General features: G+C 44.9%; 1 protein-coding gene across 1 annotated transcript; it reads right to left on the bottom strand.

Annotated features, from left to right (window-relative positions):
• Positions 1–309: 309 nt before the first annotated feature.
• Glrx (glutaredoxin) lies at positions 310–9603 on the bottom strand. Its single transcript, XM_028760131.1, has 3 exons — positions 9327–9603; positions 2233–2361; positions 310–1197 (listed from the first exon to the last, which is right to left on the bottom strand). Exons 1-2 carry the CDS (start codon positions 9531–9533, stop codon positions 2245–2247), a joined length of 324 nt encoding a protein of 107 aa, XP_028615964.1. The 5' UTR covers positions 9534–9603; the 3' UTR covers positions 310–1197; positions 2233–2244.
• Positions 9604–17180: the final 7577 nt, after the last annotated feature.

Here is a 17180-nt window from a genome sequence, read left to right as displayed (position 1 = left end):
TTCCAGCTCTGGGGAGTCTTGACACCTCTGGTCTGCAAGAGCGCTTTACTAACTTGCACATAACCATACACAGAAACACATAACTACACACAATTTTAAAACATAAATCTTTTTTTAAAGGACAGTTGTTTATATGTGCATATATGTGCATGTGTCTGTTCTTACCTTATACCACATGGGCCCCAGGGATTGAACTCAGATCAGGAAGCTGAGGGACAGGTGCCTTTGCCCATTACACTGCCCCATCTGCCCAAAACCACCAAGAATACTGTCCCGTTTCATCTTAAGAACAGAACCCAACAAAAATCATTAGTCATCTACAGATACATCTTTATTAGGAATGAGTCCTTCTCAGTGGAGACCAGAGAAGGGACCTAAAGTTCCATGATAATTAAATGTCATAGCAAGATATCAAAACAAAATGTCAAAGTATGAATGGAAGAAATTTAGGACAGTGTTTCGGAAACAACTTCTTCCACAGACATTCTTAGAAGGAGAATTCTGCAATTTTGCCTTTCATATTTGATTTCACTGGCACTCTAACTCTTATCAACACACAGCTGCTTGGGATTTTCTGGGCAATTAATCACCTTTACGAACAGAGCTGATGCACCATCTGCTCTGCCGCCTATGTTAATATGGCTTCAGTGAGGACTAACTAAGCTAAAGTTCTTCATCTGATTTTTTGAACAGCATCCTGAAATAAGTGTGAACTTCTGTGGGTTGTGGGAGGGCGAGGTTGAGAACACTAGCTGAGGGCAGTGAATGCAGAAGCAGGAAGGGTGCATGAACACGGGATGTAGAGACGTGTGTGACTCGTAAGCAAATTTACAATATCCATTGATTCAATAATCCTTTAGAAAGTGGACTTCTGCAAAGTGACTTCAGTGGACCAGCAGTAGCAGAAAACCAGCAGCAGATTCACTGGAGATTTAGAGCAACTGGGAAACATGGGCTTAAAGGTCGAGACTTGTCAGCACATGAAGAATGGATAATCAAACCTACGTAGTCTGTTAAGCTTCTCAGCCCCATGGTTAGAGGCAAACTGCAACAGCACTGAGGAAAAGAAGAAATAAAAGCAGCTTTGTTGAAAATCCCAGTCACCAGGAAATACTGACATTCTCTGTGATGCACATCAACTCTCAGGGCCTCTGGCCATCAGCGTGGCTGGATGGCTGTTGTCAGCATGGGATCAGCCTGGCAATAAAGACACAAAGAATTAGATTTTACAGCAAGAATGAGCTCAGCCTTCTTTCCCACCACCAGAACTCTCTCCTAGTCATTTAGATGCATTTGTCACAGGTGGCCTGTGGGTAGGAGCTGCCAGGAAAACAGGGACAACGTGGGACATGGAGGGGAATGAATGACTCTAGCAGTCTTCTGCTGGAAGGTGCCAGCTCACAGCGGGGAGCTGGGGAAATGGCATTTTCTTTCTGCTTCATTCATTTCAGCATGAACTGCTATGTATGGTCTAGAATAGAAGCCATTGGGTACCCCTAACTGTATTCAGTGATTGAGAACTCAGCATGAGCCCACAAGTTAACAACAGACACAGTGCTCACCAGCTGTGATGTTGAAAACAGGTATCCAAAGATGGACATTGACTATTTGAGGTCTGGAGACTCAACTGTATTTTTTTAGGCCTCACTGCAACTGTGTGTATACTGAGTAACAAGCAGCATATATGAGTAGCCAGAAGGATACATTGTTGATCTGTGAGTCATGCAGCCTCCGAAAGACCTTTTATGTTAAACAATCATTACTTTCTTTTTTTAATAAAAGAAAACACTTGAGTTTTTCTGTGTATTGAGTGCTTGGAAGCTTGCTAGCTCTATGGGATGAGGACAGAGAAGTCGCTCCTCAGACCTCAAGGTATCCTGGTGTTACTGCGCAGCTGAAGGCCCATTAAAGGAAAGCTTTTGTCTCCTAACAGAAAAGTGGAGTCTTTCAGTGGAAACATGCCATTGTCTCCTGGCTTAAGAATTGATCCAATTGGGCCCACCAATCACCTGGCCAATCACCACCCTTCAGGAAGGCAGGCAAACCTCAAGCCAAGCTAAGGAAACAGGAATAATCTTCCTTTAATGAGATGCTCTTTTCCTACCCTGCTCCTGATCATCAATAAATGTCATCTCAGTTCCTTAAATCACCCCAACCCAGAATCTCCTCCTACAGCATAATGGGAAACGGCAGCAGAATGCCTTGTCCCTCAGTGCCATGGCCCAGCCTCACCTGCCACTCCTTTCATAACTGCAGAGCTCCAATCTGCTTCAGCCGGGCCATCAGCTCCCCATTCTGTTGCATGGAAATGAGTTCGCTGCACCCACCTATGCAGTCTTTCCCGATGAAGACCCGAGGAACCTGGAAAAACAGACAAGTCAGGGTGGCTGAGGAGCCTTGTGACTAGTTTACACTTGTCCAGCATTGCCCTCTGTGCTAAGCTTTACAAACTGCTTTAGTCTTCTTTTGAAGACGTTTTATGAACAATGGTCTAAGAGTAGAAATAGTCATTTTAAAATGTTGTTGAGGGGCTGGAGAGATGGCTCAGTGGTGAAGAGCAGTGACTGTTCTTCTAGAGGTTCTGAGTTCAATTCCCAGCAACTGCATGGTGGCTCACAACCATCTGCAGTGGGATCCAATGCTGTCTTCTGGTATGTCTGAAGACATCTATAGTGTACTCATATACATAAAATAAATAAATATTTTTTTAAAAACTGTTGTTTGAGCCTGGTAGTAGCTCAGGGACACAGCTACTGAACATGTGTAAAATCTTCAGCCCCAGGTAGGAAAAAGGTAAGAAAAAAAATGGTTTTCAGATTGAGTGAGCTTACAATATTTTTCACTTTACAAACACACATCAGGAGCAAATTCTTATTGGTGCACTGAGACTACCAGGCTGCACTTTGATTCCTCTGCAATTGGAGCCAGACCTGAGACCTCATACTGAACCCGGGCAATCATGAGCATGCTTTTTTTTCAGTGCAGCTGGAAGGGAGGTCCAGGCTTATTAAACATTGCATCATTCTGATATTAAAAATACAGGTTAGCTGTCCTCAACTAGAAGACATACTATGATGTTTTGAGTCTCATTTAATCCCTTGCCTTCAGTAAAATACCTAAATGCTGTAGCTCTGTGTCCAAGCATATTGATTGTCTGGCTTCCTAGCCACACTGATGTGGTCACTGTACTTGTAGAATGGGTTCCTCTCAGTCACTGCCACTCCACAGAGCCCTGTTCAGACATTTGCCTGTCTTGTCACAGTTGAAGAGGACTTCAGACTCCCTAGGAAGGAAGACGTGCCCTCCCTGTGGCCAAGTAATTTCCAAACTAGGGCTGTCCCATAGGACTGCCTCTCACAGGGCTGAGATGCGATGACAAAAGGTCTCAGGAAGTGACAGGCCCTCTGACACAGAGAAGGGGAGGGCAGACAGGGTGAGAATGGTTTTCAGAGCACCCTACTTTCCTCAGAACGTATAAACCATCTAAGTGAGTTATTTAAAATATGAGAAGGATGAGAAAAGAGGTTAAATTACTGTAGATAAAGTCTAGTAGCATTTTATTTAGAGAGAGAAACGGGGGGAGGGTCCAGGGAGAATTGGGCTTTAAAATATAGAAAGCTGATAATGATAACTAAACCAACATCCTGTGCCACAATCCAGATTAGTTAAGCTATCTCTTTTGCCTGAAAAAAAAAAAAAAAAAAAAAAAAAGAATCCCAGAAACTCTTTCAGGCAAGTCAGCCTGGTAAGTATCATCAGTCCCCAGAGAGTGTGGCTGCCAGGGGGAGTGCGGGTGACTGTGTCAGAGACTCTGTAAAGGAAAGTAACACAATACTGCTTCCATTAGCTACAAGGAGAAAAATGCAGAAACATGAGGCAAGAAACCCCAAATTTCTATGGAACGTTGGGTATTGTTTCTGAGGGAAGGAGGCCCATGTTTGAAGGGCTTTTCTGTTTCTGTCTCCTCAGAAGTTTCTGCTCCTTTGTTCTGCTCCTCTGGGGCAGTCAGCTGTCCCAGCAACAGCAGAGCCTTAATGGTTCTGTTGAAGGTAATAACTTGCTAAATAAAATGAATGAAATTCTTCTAGGAATTCTAAACTAGGAAACCATATGCTTATTCTTGAATGTCTATTTTCAAAAAGACTCAAGCCGTCTTCACTGTTCCTATGGTTTCCGCTTCTCCATTTGTGTCTGGAAGTCAAAGGTTGAAATTGATTGTCTTTCCAAATCACTCTTTTAAAAACAACAAAAAAAACAAAACAAACAAACAAACAAACAAAAAAAAACAAAAAAACTGAGACAGGGTATCCTGCCTATCCTGTGCTAACATCAAAAGCAGGCTACCACTGTGCATAGCCGTTTTTTTGTTTTTTTAAATGTGGGTTCTGGCTTTTAATCTAAGCTGCTGCCCTCATGCTTTAGAGGTAAAATGTTTGATCCACTGAAGGTCTGAGCTAATGCCAGTAGCAATAGTGCCCTGAAAACCAAGGGTCATCTCCTGGGAGCTGGTTCTCCCCTTGATTGTGAGTCAGAATCCTGGAAGGTCTGGTTAAATAAGACGTAGATTTCTCTCAGATTCAGAAGAAATGAGGTAAAGTCTGAGAATTTGAGTTTCTAAACATTTCCAAGGTGCTGGTCACCTTCAACACTGGTCTACACAAAACAACCCTTGATTTCTTTCAGGGTGACAGAGGGCTGGGACCCTCTGCACACACTACACACACATACAGTCAGTATCCCTGCCCCCACCTGAGACAGGTCCTAAAACATTATCAGACTGTTCCCCAGGATGGAGATTTTTGTACACGTCTGGCAAGAAGTTAGGTTGCCTGAAAGCCTGAAGGAACTTTGCTGTCCCGTCCCTGCTACAGTCTGGACAGCAGCAAAGCTGCCTTCAATCAGGTTGAGGGAGAGGAGGAAACACCTGTCACTCAAACCTCTGGACCCCCCCTTTCCTGGGAGGCGGCCAAGTCAACTATGAGGCAAGGAAGAACCTTCACTCTAAATCAAGCTTGGTAACACTGGTCTGACCTCCTGGGGCAGGTTTTCCCAGCATTCTCTGCACTATAGGGTTTTCTTCCTGTGTGTGTGGAGGCCAAAGGTTGACTTTGAGTGTCTTTCTTGATTATTGTTTTTTGAAAAACAAAACCTGAAGCAGGGTCTCCTGCTCCTCCTGTGCTGAGATTATAAGCAGCCTGCCACCTGTGCACAGCTTCCTCCGTTTACGCCTGTGAGGTAAACGCAGGATCTGCTGAGTCATCTTCCCAGCACCCTCACCGCCACTTCTGACCACTGTTGGGTAAGGTTTGAGCCAATGGGCTCCTCAGATGCAGCTCAAAGCCCCTTCAACAGTTTCCTCTTCCACCACAAACCACTGACTGCTGTTCGCACTTGAACTCTCTGTGGCCCCAGAATGTCTCTCAGTGTAGTTCCCCCTGCACTCTTGTTCCTGTAAACGAAAATTCCAGGAAAGTACCTTTATGTACAGAGGCAGAGGACTGGGTTAGTGCTTCGGTGACCATGAAGCCCGAGGACCGTGGCAGTTTGAGGGACAACTCCACAATTTATCTTGGATGACCTTTAACCTACTTTGCCCACCTCAGTGTCAGACTCAAGGAGTGGATAAATAAATACTTTTGGAATGTACTAACTCAACAAAGCCTAACTGCTACCAGCCAAAGGGGTAAGAAAGCTATCACACAATACTCAAGGCTCGTGGGCTTGGCTGTAACCTGCTTCCTGGATGTCCCTTCTAAGGTTTCTAAAAATTGCTTTATTTCGATCTCTTTTTCTCTGCTACTATAAAAAATTAATCAGACGGCTTCTATGTTGGAAATATGCTGAAGTAACCTGGCGCTGCCTTCTCAGGCCATGCTCTCTGACTTGACTCTAAAATAACTCAACTCAGGTTTTGAAGTGACAGCAGTTTTTGCACCGATGATGACTACAGTGACCAGGATGACCCTTCCAAAGGTCAAGTCAGGTCACTCCAAAGCTAAAAATCCAGCAGCAGCCTTTCTCCCTCACCACACAAGCTATCTATTAGAGAGGCTAGAGGCCTTCCTAAGTAAGATAGCTGCCAGTATCCCGCAGGTCCAACTCTTCCTAATCTAACCCACTGTGGGCCTGTCATGTCAGCCTCCTGATTGGTCCATGACCACCAGTCACAGTCCACTACATGCTAGCCCTTATTTTTTTATTCCTTTTTCTTCATCTTGGTGAGGTCCCCATTGGTTCCACTTAAAACAGTAACCTCTGCCTCCATCCAGCCTCCCCTCCCATGGTTAATTTTCTTCATAAACAGATCACTGCTGTCTCCCACATATACGGTTCATCGAATTATTGGTCTCCCCAGAAAGGTGCATATTTTTTTAAAAAGTAGGAATCTTTCATGGCTGAATTTCCACTATGTAGAAATGTACCTGGTAAATTACAGATGCTGAAAAATATCTGTTATATCCAGAAAAGTCATCCTATGAACCTGAAGGGAAGGTAAGCCTTCTTAGACAAAATGGATGCACTTTGTTCTTAAAACAGTTGTTCTGTAAGAGGCATGCAAAGTTCATCAGAAGCCCATGAGGAGCTACAGAGCTTTGGAGAAATGACCGATGAAAGCATTGGTGAGGGGCCCCAGGAACTAGACTGCAGGACTTAAGGCTGTTTTTGTAATCAGGTCCTGCTGAGCTCCTACTGTCTACCAGAGCCCATGGGTCACACAGGGCAATTGGAACAGCCAACTACTCTCAAATTCTCATTCTTAAGATATAAATACAACCTTATTCAGCACCAGGAAGCTGTGAGTTGGAAACATTTGTGCTTCCCTCAAAAGAGATGCATTTAGATTTGGACTCAAATCTATCCTGCTGGGGATAGGGAGTGATCAGGGATCTGGCTCAGTATACAGCATGAGAACAGATCCTCAATAACCATGTAAACAGTCATGTGTGCCACAAGACTGGGAGTGGGGAGCAGAGCTAGGTAGATCTCAGGGGCTCACTGGCTACCCAGTCTAACCAGAATGGGAAGGGTACAGGTTCACTGAGAGATCCTGCCTCAAACAGCTAAGGTGGAGAGTGACTGAAAAACATCCTGAGGTCAACCCGAAGAACATGTACACGTACACACACACACACGTACATACACATGTACACACACACACATGCACACACAAACACACAGGTACACACACCTTTTGTAATTTTAAAGTTAAAAAGCCACTACAAAATTGTGTTGCTTTATAAATGAAGAAATTTGTTTTTTTGTTTCTTGGTTTGTTGGTTTTGTTTTTCATTTCTCCAGAACCCGTGTTGCTAGGCTAAGAATAGCATTTTCCTCAATTCTGTTGTAACTGGGACCAGCTACAGATCCTACACCACCTCTGCGGTTAGGAGGCAATTAATGTGATCTGAGCATGGGATTGCCTGAAAAGTTTTCCCAGGCAATTCCATTGACTAGCAAAGTTTGGGAAGCGCTCTGCAGGAGGATGTCTGGGAGCTGGAGCCGGGCCTGGAGGGGTGTCTGTACGCTTCTGCTTCTCTTCACTGTCTACTCTCTGCTGTCCCCCTACTCAAAGACCTCATCCTATAGCCGTAAAATACACACTTTTGGTTGACAGTACCATGCAGATTTTTGAATGAAATAATTTCCAATGCTTTACCCCAAGATCCCAGAGAAAACCATTTAAGACACATAAAGCTCAAGTGGAAAATGTGTTTCTTCCAATACTACCCTACAATGTGCTCCTGAGAAGAACAAAAGTGGACTGCTCTCTCAGGAAAGGGCATACTCTAAAAAGACCACCCATGCCTCTCCCTTTGGCTATCAGACTGTGTAAACAAAGGGCCGCAAACTGTCCCCCCAACACACACATCCCCCAAGACCGTTTGGGAAAAGGCTGAAGTCCTGGTGCTAGCCAGTGGAGAAACCCACCTCACCGGAAGAGATTACACACAGTTCTGAGCCCTGGAGAGCAGCTGGACCTGAGACTATGGTGAGTCGGGTAGTGGAGCAGGGAGTGGGTGTGGGACTCTCACCTGGACCTGGCCTGCAAACCTCCCGCTTTCTGTTTAAGAAGATGGGAGGAGATTCTAGTTAAGAAAGGAGATGGCTCAGTTAGTAACATGCTTATGCATGAGAGTGAGGATCTTAATTTGATCCCTCAGAATCCACAGAGAAAAGTTGGGTGCAAATTACAATGCTGGGAAGACCTAGGTAGGAGGATCCCGGGGGCTTTCTGGCTGCCAGCCTATCCAGCCCAGCCTGTGAACTCCAGATTCAGTGAAGGACAGTGTCTCAAAAAAATAAGACAGAGTGATTCAAGAAGCCACCCAACATTAACCACTGGGCTGTCGAGTAAAATGCGCACACACACACTTGCGCATCCATGGACATCGGTAGTTTTTCTGCTTCCCAGTGAAGCCTCACTGAGTAAGTTTCTCTGCTTTTCCCTGTCACGTGTCTCTTTAATTGGTATTGGAGGCAGGTGGCCAAGGTTCTTGGTTTGTTGGGGCCGCCAGATCCTCGGCTTCGTCCTCCAACACTCCAGTAACATACAAGCTCACCTTCCAGCACTAGAGACTTAGGCTGGGCACTCATTCCACCAGCAGCTCAGGCACAAAGAAAGCCTTTTCTGAGGGAAGAAGATGTTCTTAGAGAGCTGCATATGTGTTTGTGGAACAGAATTCTGAAGTGCTCCCTCTAATCTTTCAGCCTGGGTCACTGAGGATTTTCAAGGCAAGAACCCGTTGGATAAGTAAGTTATCATGATAACCAGGCCTGAAAATATTCTATAATTAAGACAGCACAGGCAAAAATGGAGTATAGGATTTACTTTTCTAATGAGTGGAGCTAGATAAGAATGAACAAACGAGGTGATAAAGAAAGCCTAGTGAAAAGAAAAGGAAGGACCATAAACCCCACTACTAACAGGGAAGAGAGTGCATTTGGCCCCGTTCCATAACATAAAAGCTAGAGATCACACCCAGCCTCAAAGCTGCCTCCTGCCTTGCCAGGTGGACACTGTCAGTTCAAAATAGTGCTTAAGACAAAGCCTTCAGATGCACACTGCCACCGGCCCAGCTGCCAGCCCCACCGACCAGCACCACACACCAGCGTTCTGCCTTCTGGTCCTCCCAGGCAGTCCTGCTGGCCACTCATTTGAGCAGTGTCTTCCTTTAAGTCTCTCCCTCACACCCTGCAAAGCCCTCTGGATGCTTTGAAGGACAGAGCCCTGGCAGCGGCATCCTAGAAAAGGCACAGCTGTCTGCATAGCTCCGGAAAGGAAACAGCAACCCTCCAGTGCTTCCTTAGCGTTTAAACACACTCACTGTTCTCGCTCCGGTGAGCTGTTGTAAATAATCTTGAATCTCACTGGTGTTGTTAGTGGCTGTGATGTCCACAAATTCCAGAAGACCTTGTTTAAAAGGCAGTTGACTGAGGATTTCTTGAGTTTTTCTGCAGTAGGGGCAGGTGGGCTTGATGAACACGACCACCTTCCCAGACTGAATCTTGCAGTTCACAAACTCCTGAGCCATGTTGACAGGCTTCCCCTGAGGATCGTTCAGTTGAAGGTACTGATCTGGGGTAAAACGGCGGCTTAGCCAGCAGCTCCCATTTAATAAGGAACCTCCTTGGAGGAGGAGTTAACAAGTAGGATGCTTCAATTTTAAAGGGCCAGCCTCAAAGTCAATTCATTCCGGTGTGAGTCACCAGTTACTAGGCCTACCATTGCACACTTGCTGTTTAAACCATAGTAGTGTCGTCCAGGCAGTCTTGTGTCCTCCCCAATATCAGAACTAAGTCACCCTCTAAAATAGCAGAGATATCATGGACCAGTTTCTGGGTAGGAGGTGCCGGGACCTCTTAGAACAAATTCTCTCTCTCTCTTTTTCTTTTGGAAACATGATTGTTTTGAAAACAAAACAAACAAACAAACAAGCAAACAAAAGGAAACAGGAAATCTTTGACTCCTCAGAGGAAGTGGGGGCTGCACAGTGACTGGGCCTCAAGGGCTGCACCAGCATGCTTTCTTTGGCCTGTAAGGTGGATGTTTGTGTGATTAGTGGACTTGCTTCTTGGTATGTAAAAATATGCTAAGTCGACAAAGCTATCTGGACTTTCTCTGTCTCTGAAAAGTGCAGTACCATGCTCTAAGACCATGATGAACTATCAGCGGGGTAGATTTGTGACTGAACTTTGCCACAGGACCTACCTGTGAAGCTAAGTCTTTTAATAGATTTCTCTTACCCCAAAAGCCTTAGGGTTGGTGACCTTTGAATAGCAGTTCAAAACCCCTGACCTTAGATTCCAGACAGAATGAGGATCTTTTCCTGCCTGACTTGTTTTGGCAGTGGGCCGGCGTACTTTCAGGAGGCGGTGCTGAGGTAGATAAGCAAACCAAAGAGAAAACTCCTGTCAGAATAAAGGACCTTTCCAAGCAAGTAACAAGTTTCCACACTAGAATCAGAGTATCTTATAGGAGGCCAGACTAGAGTCATGTCATTTTGATGGCTCTGGTGCAATTGTGACAAAAGAGAAGTAAACTGACTTCTGAAGGCTGCTTCCTTTGTCACTCTCACTGTAGCCCACATCAAATGGCAAAATAACAGTCAAATGGACATATTCAGGGCCACAGAGGAGCTCAGAGAGAGCTCTGTCAACCCAGAAGTGTGGCCCCGCTGCATGGCTGAGGCAGCTGTTCTGTGGCAGAGCTGGAGACCTCTTAGCCCATAGCTCCCTACACTTCTGAACTAGCTTAGGGGTAAAGTCTGGATCTTGCTCATTTTCTTCACTTTAACCTGATGCCAGCCTGTTCCAGGGGCCTCTTAAGGGCTCTTGCTGTTCACATGACCCTGGGAATCAACACATGGTACAGGCTGTTCCTTTAGAGTTTTTCTCTCCTTCTCATCTGTCTGGTCTTTCCCTTTCTCCTTTTCCTAAAAATGTGACTCTTTCATCTCTCTCGTAGACCATGATTGAGAACCACCATGGTCATCTCTCCCTTGCATGTCCACATTCTGTCCTGATCTAATATTTGCCACTCGTGTTTTCCTTGCCTCCCCTATTGTTGCAATCTGACCTCCTTAACCCTCCAATTGAAATGCTTCAGGTTACTTAAGCATCCTAGAACCAGCATTTAGCAAGAGCAGCAACATGGGGACCTCCCAAAAGACCTGTACAGAGTCCTGTGGGGCTTGGAGTCCCATGTTACGCCTAACTCCAAACTCCATACAGGTGAGGAGCCTTGTCTGCGTGTGCTGTATCTATAATTTTACAATGTCTGATTTGGAGTCTACCATATTTACTTGAAGTCTCATAAATGATAGTACCTGGATACAGGAGAACTCGATTGTCTGTCCTGCAGCTCAGGTTAAGACTAGTATCTGAGCCATTATCTAATATTTAATATATTTAATGTCCTTATGCGGACCTCCCCTCCAAACCTCAGGAAAGGATTGGCTGCTGAGAAGCCCTGCCTTCAGCCTCACTGACTTAGTGCTCAGACTGCCCAGCTTTCTGCTGAGCCTCCCAGTGCAGACGTTTGTCTTATGGCTAGGGCAGAAAGTTGAAGGCATCTTTAGTCTCCTCTGCAGTACATGGAATGGCCAAGCTTTCCTAGGTTGGCCTGCTGGGTCTGAACACCCGACTACTCTGATTGAATGCTGCACTGTTCTTGGGGGCCCAGCCCTCCTGGTTCCTCACTTGGTGTCCTTACTATATAGCCTTACAGCCCGCTCTGTGGTACTGCCAGACAGTCTTTAGAAATGCTAGCACTACCACTTGTGTGGCTCTGATAATGCAAGGATAGATGCATTTTTTTTCTACTTGTTCTTAAGGGACTTTATAGATGACAGAAAATAATTTTAAAAGAACTGTGAGGGGGCTGAAGCAATAGCTCCAGGTTAAGAGCACTGGCTGCTCTTCCAGAAGACTCAGATTTGATTTCCAGCATGAACTTCGTGGTTCATGACGGTCTGTAACCTAGTTCTTTAGGATTGCACACCACTTCTGGCTTCCATGGGCCCCAGGCATGCACATGGTATACAAACATACATGTAACATACATGTAAGCAAAATACCCATATCATAAAAAATTAAAATAGAAAACCAGTGACATATGATGGTTAGGGCACAGTTTATCATGTGAGATTAGCTGGGAGGCACTCAGTCTATTAGGAAGGAAGTGTCTGCTCTGCAGTCCTTCTCAGTAGAGCTAATACAATCTGGATCTGTGTGACTTGTCAGACTCGCAGGAGGTAAGAGCAAAGACAATGGTGGTCCTTATGTGTCTACTCCTGAACTCACCCAATCAGTTACCCTGGGCTAGACGCAGGTCCTCATATACAATTCCATTCTTAGGAATTCATAGGAAAGTTGGGGATACAGTGTGATGGTTTATATATGCTTGCCCCAGGGAGTGGCATGATTAGAAGGTATGGCCCTGTTGGAGTAGGTGTGGCCCTGTTGGAATAGGTATGTCACTGTGGATGTGCACTATAAGACCCTTACCATAGCTGGCTGGAAGTCAGTCTTCTACTAGTAGGCTTCAGATGAAGATGAAGCTTCAAATGAATCTCTGATCTATGCTTGTGTGGGACCATAAAAGGTAGCCTGGTCCCAGTTAAGACTAGAAGCCCCAGAGACCCTGAAGGGACAGTAGGAGCTTCACCTGCCCCTGGGCACCAGGACTCTCTCACTAGCTGAAGCCCATATAGATTTGTGGCCATCAGTCACATAGGGGCAATGCCCCAAGCCCTTCCACATGTAGATGAGGAATAGGATGTGACCTGTGGTCATGTAAGCTCAAGATAGATCTCCAAGCTAATGAGGTACATAGAGGCCTAGAGGGATTAGCCAATAAGCTTTCCTTCCTAGACATTCTTCCCTGCGCAAAGTATTTAATCTCAGGCCCACCCTGAGAAGTGGGGTATGGTTTTACACATCTGCTTTTCACCATGACAGTGAATGATTTAGAACCATGGGACTGTCGCTTTCCATCAAGATCTGCCATGGGGAGCCATGGAAAAGGCCTTTGCCTACAGAGCTGCTGTCTAATCTCCTGTAGAAGGCTTCTCTGCACTCTCAGACACTACTGCCACCAAGCCCAAGCCTGCCACCAGCTGTCAAGCCAAGGAATATCTCCATTGGATCAATGGAGGTCCCCCCAAACCGTTGTGTCCAAGAGCTTGGGAAGCCAATGGCCCCGCCCTCTTCCCAGGCCCAGGGACTCCTGAGCCAACTCCATGGCAGAGTAGACTTGGGACCCACAACCCTACATGCTTGTACCATGCCTGCCTGGATGCTGCCATGTTCCCACCTTGATGATAATGGACTGAACCTCTGGACCTGTAAGCCAGCCCCAAATATATGTTGTCCTTTATAAGATTTGCCTTGGTCATGGTGTCTGTTCACAGCAGTAAAACCCTAAGATAGAAGTTGGTACCAGGGACTGGGATATTGGTGTGATAGGCCTGATCGTGCTTTTGTTTGGAAGAATGTAGATTTGGGAACTTTGGATTGGGAAAGTAGTGAAATGTTTTAAATGGGCTATCCTAGTAGGAATATGGAAGACTTTGTTACTGAGAGTAATTTGAACTGTGTGGACCTGGCCCAAAAGTTTCAGTGGAGAATTTCAATATGTAGCCTAGAGGCTGTTTCTGTGGGATTTTGGTGAAGAATGTGGCTGCTTTTTGCCCTTGTAGGAAGAGTCTGGCTGAGGCTAAGGTAAAGAGATTTATATTAATTACATTGTCAAAAGAAATCTCAAAAAAAGATCAGCCTAAGACAGAGCAAATTCTAGGTAAAGAAATCTTAAATTCAGGCTTGGTGAACTACACCTTTATTCCCAGTGTTTAGGAGACAGGCATGCAGATCTCTTGAGTTCAAAGTCAGTCTACAGAGCAAGTTCCAGGACAGCGAAGCTTAGACAGTTGGAAAACAGAAGGAGTTGGAAAACAGAAAGCTGGTGATAATGTAATACAACAATAAAACATGTTCCAGCTCCAGCAAGCAGCAGAACTCGGCAGCCCTGGCCATTTGGCTCTGGCTTTAGAGTCCATAATAGAAGGGACTACTGGGATAATTGATGCTGGCTAGCTGGAGCTAAGAAATTAGTGGTGATTAAGAAGAGACCAGCATCACTGAGGTGAATTTTTCTGGGAAGTGTTTTCTGAAAGCACAAAGAAGCTATGTTCCAGAGATAGCCAAGGTTGTACCTCAGACTGTAGCTGTACTTGGTAATGTATAAGAGTCACCCAGGTGGTACTGGTTTTGAAGGCATGAAAGTGTCATGAAAACAGCTGAGACTTGACACTATGAGAGGCCATAGAAGGCCATTGGTGAAGGTGCAGCCTCAGTTGCAATTGATGGCCCAGGACTGAATGGGTCATGCAAAGGAGTTGATATTTGGCAACATGAAGAGAGCCCATGAGAGGCTATTGGTGAAGCCTAGTTGCAGCACAGTGTATTGGAGATGCCAGTATCATGGGATGATCACCAAGAATAGCAGCAGCAGTTGAGTGGATCATCCTGAGCTTAGAGTGCTACAGATTTATATTAATTACATTGGCAAAGGAAATCTTTGAGCTGGAGAAGTGATGTCAACCCTTTGGAGGAGCCCAGAAGATCATGTATGGATCCCAGATATTGAAACAAGAAACTGTAACATCGTTCCTTGAAAATCCCAAGATGTTCAAGGTGCCAGAGCTGTGGGGTATCTGTTGAGGAAAGCTGCTAATGTAAAAATGTAATTTCAGGTCTCAGCTTGAACTTAAAATTAAAGGATCCTTAAGTTTGACTTTTGGCTGCCCCCAAGGCACATCCCGGGAGGAGGACATTCCAAAGACTCAAACAAACATTCCAGGGAGAAGGGCCCAAGATTAGAGTTTATCAGGGAGATGAGCCCTTAACACAGTACACATGGGTAAACAGAAGTCACTTAAGCTGACCCTCATTGTGTAAAGATAAGGTTCAAATTGGAGTTACCTAGAAACTGGGCCTGGGAACCACTGTTTAAAATCTTTTATGGTATTGTTTCAGAAGTAATTAACTGTCCTTGTGACCTCTGTAAAAATGGGTTATAAGCTACTTTTAGCTGCGGCTCGGGGCCCTCTTACCTGTGCGTAGGAGAGCCCCAGTATACTGGTATCGTCTTGTCATCAATACACCTTATGTTATTGCATCGAATCTGCTGTCTGTGATTCCTTCTGGGGGAGTGCGTCCACTGGTTTGGATCCTTAGGTCCAACACTAACAGGAAGTAAAAACAGTCAAGGAGAAAGAAATTTATTGCTGTCAACAAAGATGAAAAAGGAGTTGGAGATCTGAAGACTCCTTTCACATCAGCCATAGATGCAGAGTTTGGAGTTTGCCCAGCTGGTTTCCTGTCTTGCTTTGGGTAGTACAGTTAAGTGATTGGATGAATCTCAGAAGAGACTTTAAACTTTGGACTTTTAACATTGTTGAGACTGCTATAGACTATGGGGACTTTTGAAGTTGGACTAAATGTATTTTTTATTATCAACTCTGCAGGATGATATGACCGGGGCACCAAATGGGAGCAGCTAGCTCACCAGGGGAGCGTTAAAGGAAAGTGCCCCTAATAAAGGAGAGCCATATATCAATTTTCAAATGTGCAACTCTAAGGATACATCTCTCAACAAAACACGTTAGTAAGCACACTTTGATCCCAAGTAGTGACAGAAATGCTTTGGAGCAAGGAACCCTTACAGAGTCTATCCAAGCTTGCTTCAAAATTGTCTTGAAAGGCTGAGCTGACTCTGAGGGCTCCTCAGATGTTGAGGGATGCCATGGCTTACTTCCAAGCCACAGCTGCCTTTTAGGTATATTGCTGGAGGTTTCAAGTGAGAAAACGTGTTATCAGATGGTTTGTAGCTGTGCCCTCTTTGGAATGTTCTTTGGCTCTTCACAGAGCTGACTATGGAGATCATTAACTTTGACCCACAGGTTTCTCAGGGCATTTCCTCGCCTTCTACCTGTTTTCTGAAATTGGTAACACTGACAGCCACTCACTAACTATGTGCTGACCCTGTGCTAGGTTTACTCTAAGAACTTAATACAAGCAATTTTAATCCTCACAGCAACTTTGAAAGTAGATCCAAAATTGACTGAATGAAAGGGTCCCTAACCTGGAGGACATGAAATTCAGTTAAGGTCATGAACATCAGCTGCTTCCAAGTAGGCTCTGCCTTACATTTAGACAGTTTCTCTTGCCATGGTTTCTAAGATCCAGATTCAGTTTGGATATGGAATCTTAAGTTACCACACTAGAGTTCCTGGGCATTACTGTGGTTTCTTGGTCCCATCTTAACTTCAAGACCCTATACTCTTGGTCTTTGTAGACATGCTTATTGCTTACTGTCTTATTGTTGCTTTTGAATTCATGGAAGGGAATAGTCCCAAACAAAATCATACCAGGCAAAACAAACTAAAACCTAGATGGGGGAAGTCCTTTACTGGAGACTCCAATAGAGAAGACAGATTTTATTTATTATGTCCTTTACCAGCCCTTTGTGCTGAGGCACAAAATTCACAGGATATCATCTGGTTACCATAAAGACTCAGTCTGCTCATTCTGAAACTAAAACCAAGTGGTTGATATGTAAGATTATGAAAAAGAAAGAACTTCCTAACAGTGAGCTCAGGTAGGTGAGATCCCTATTCTGAAGGGTTATCTTGCCCGAGAGGCTGCTACTGGGGTGGTTTATGTACAAAATAAGAGTAACAACCTGATGGGCACCTTCACACCGATCAGGGGTTATGGTCAAGTCTTCTACCTGTGACCCTGATGATTTGTCAATAGTCTGCATAACTCAAGGACAAGCAGTATTTCCTCAGGCTGTCTTTGTCAGTGATCTGTGACATTCACCAAGAGCTTCTTGCTGATCACCAAACTCACAGTCAGGACAGTAAACAGACTCTTCCCAATTTTTTCGACACAAAGGGTCGAGGGAACTCAAACAGGGAGCCAGGCTTCCAAGTTCTGGTTCAGCCCCATCTCTGAGATGGACGTGTTGGGTTGGAGTGTGAGTGACTCATTTGCTCTGTGATGTAGATTCCTTCTAACAAGTACTGGGCGCAAAGCAGAAAGACTTAGAACTCATAGCACTATCTGAACAAGAATTTAAGGCCTCAGCTTTAGTCACTAACTGGGTTTATTAGGCT

This window comes from Grammomys surdaster, unplaced genomic scaffold (genome assembly GCF_004785775.1).
Source record: "Grammomys surdaster isolate TR1022 unplaced genomic scaffold, NIH_TR_1.0 126391, whole genome shotgun sequence".
NCBI classification, from domain to species: domain Eukaryota; kingdom Metazoa; phylum Chordata; class Mammalia; order Rodentia; family Muridae; genus Grammomys; species Grammomys surdaster.
The sequence above is the reverse complement of the archived record's forward strand: the minus strand, read 5'-3'. Positions and strand labels throughout refer to the sequence as shown.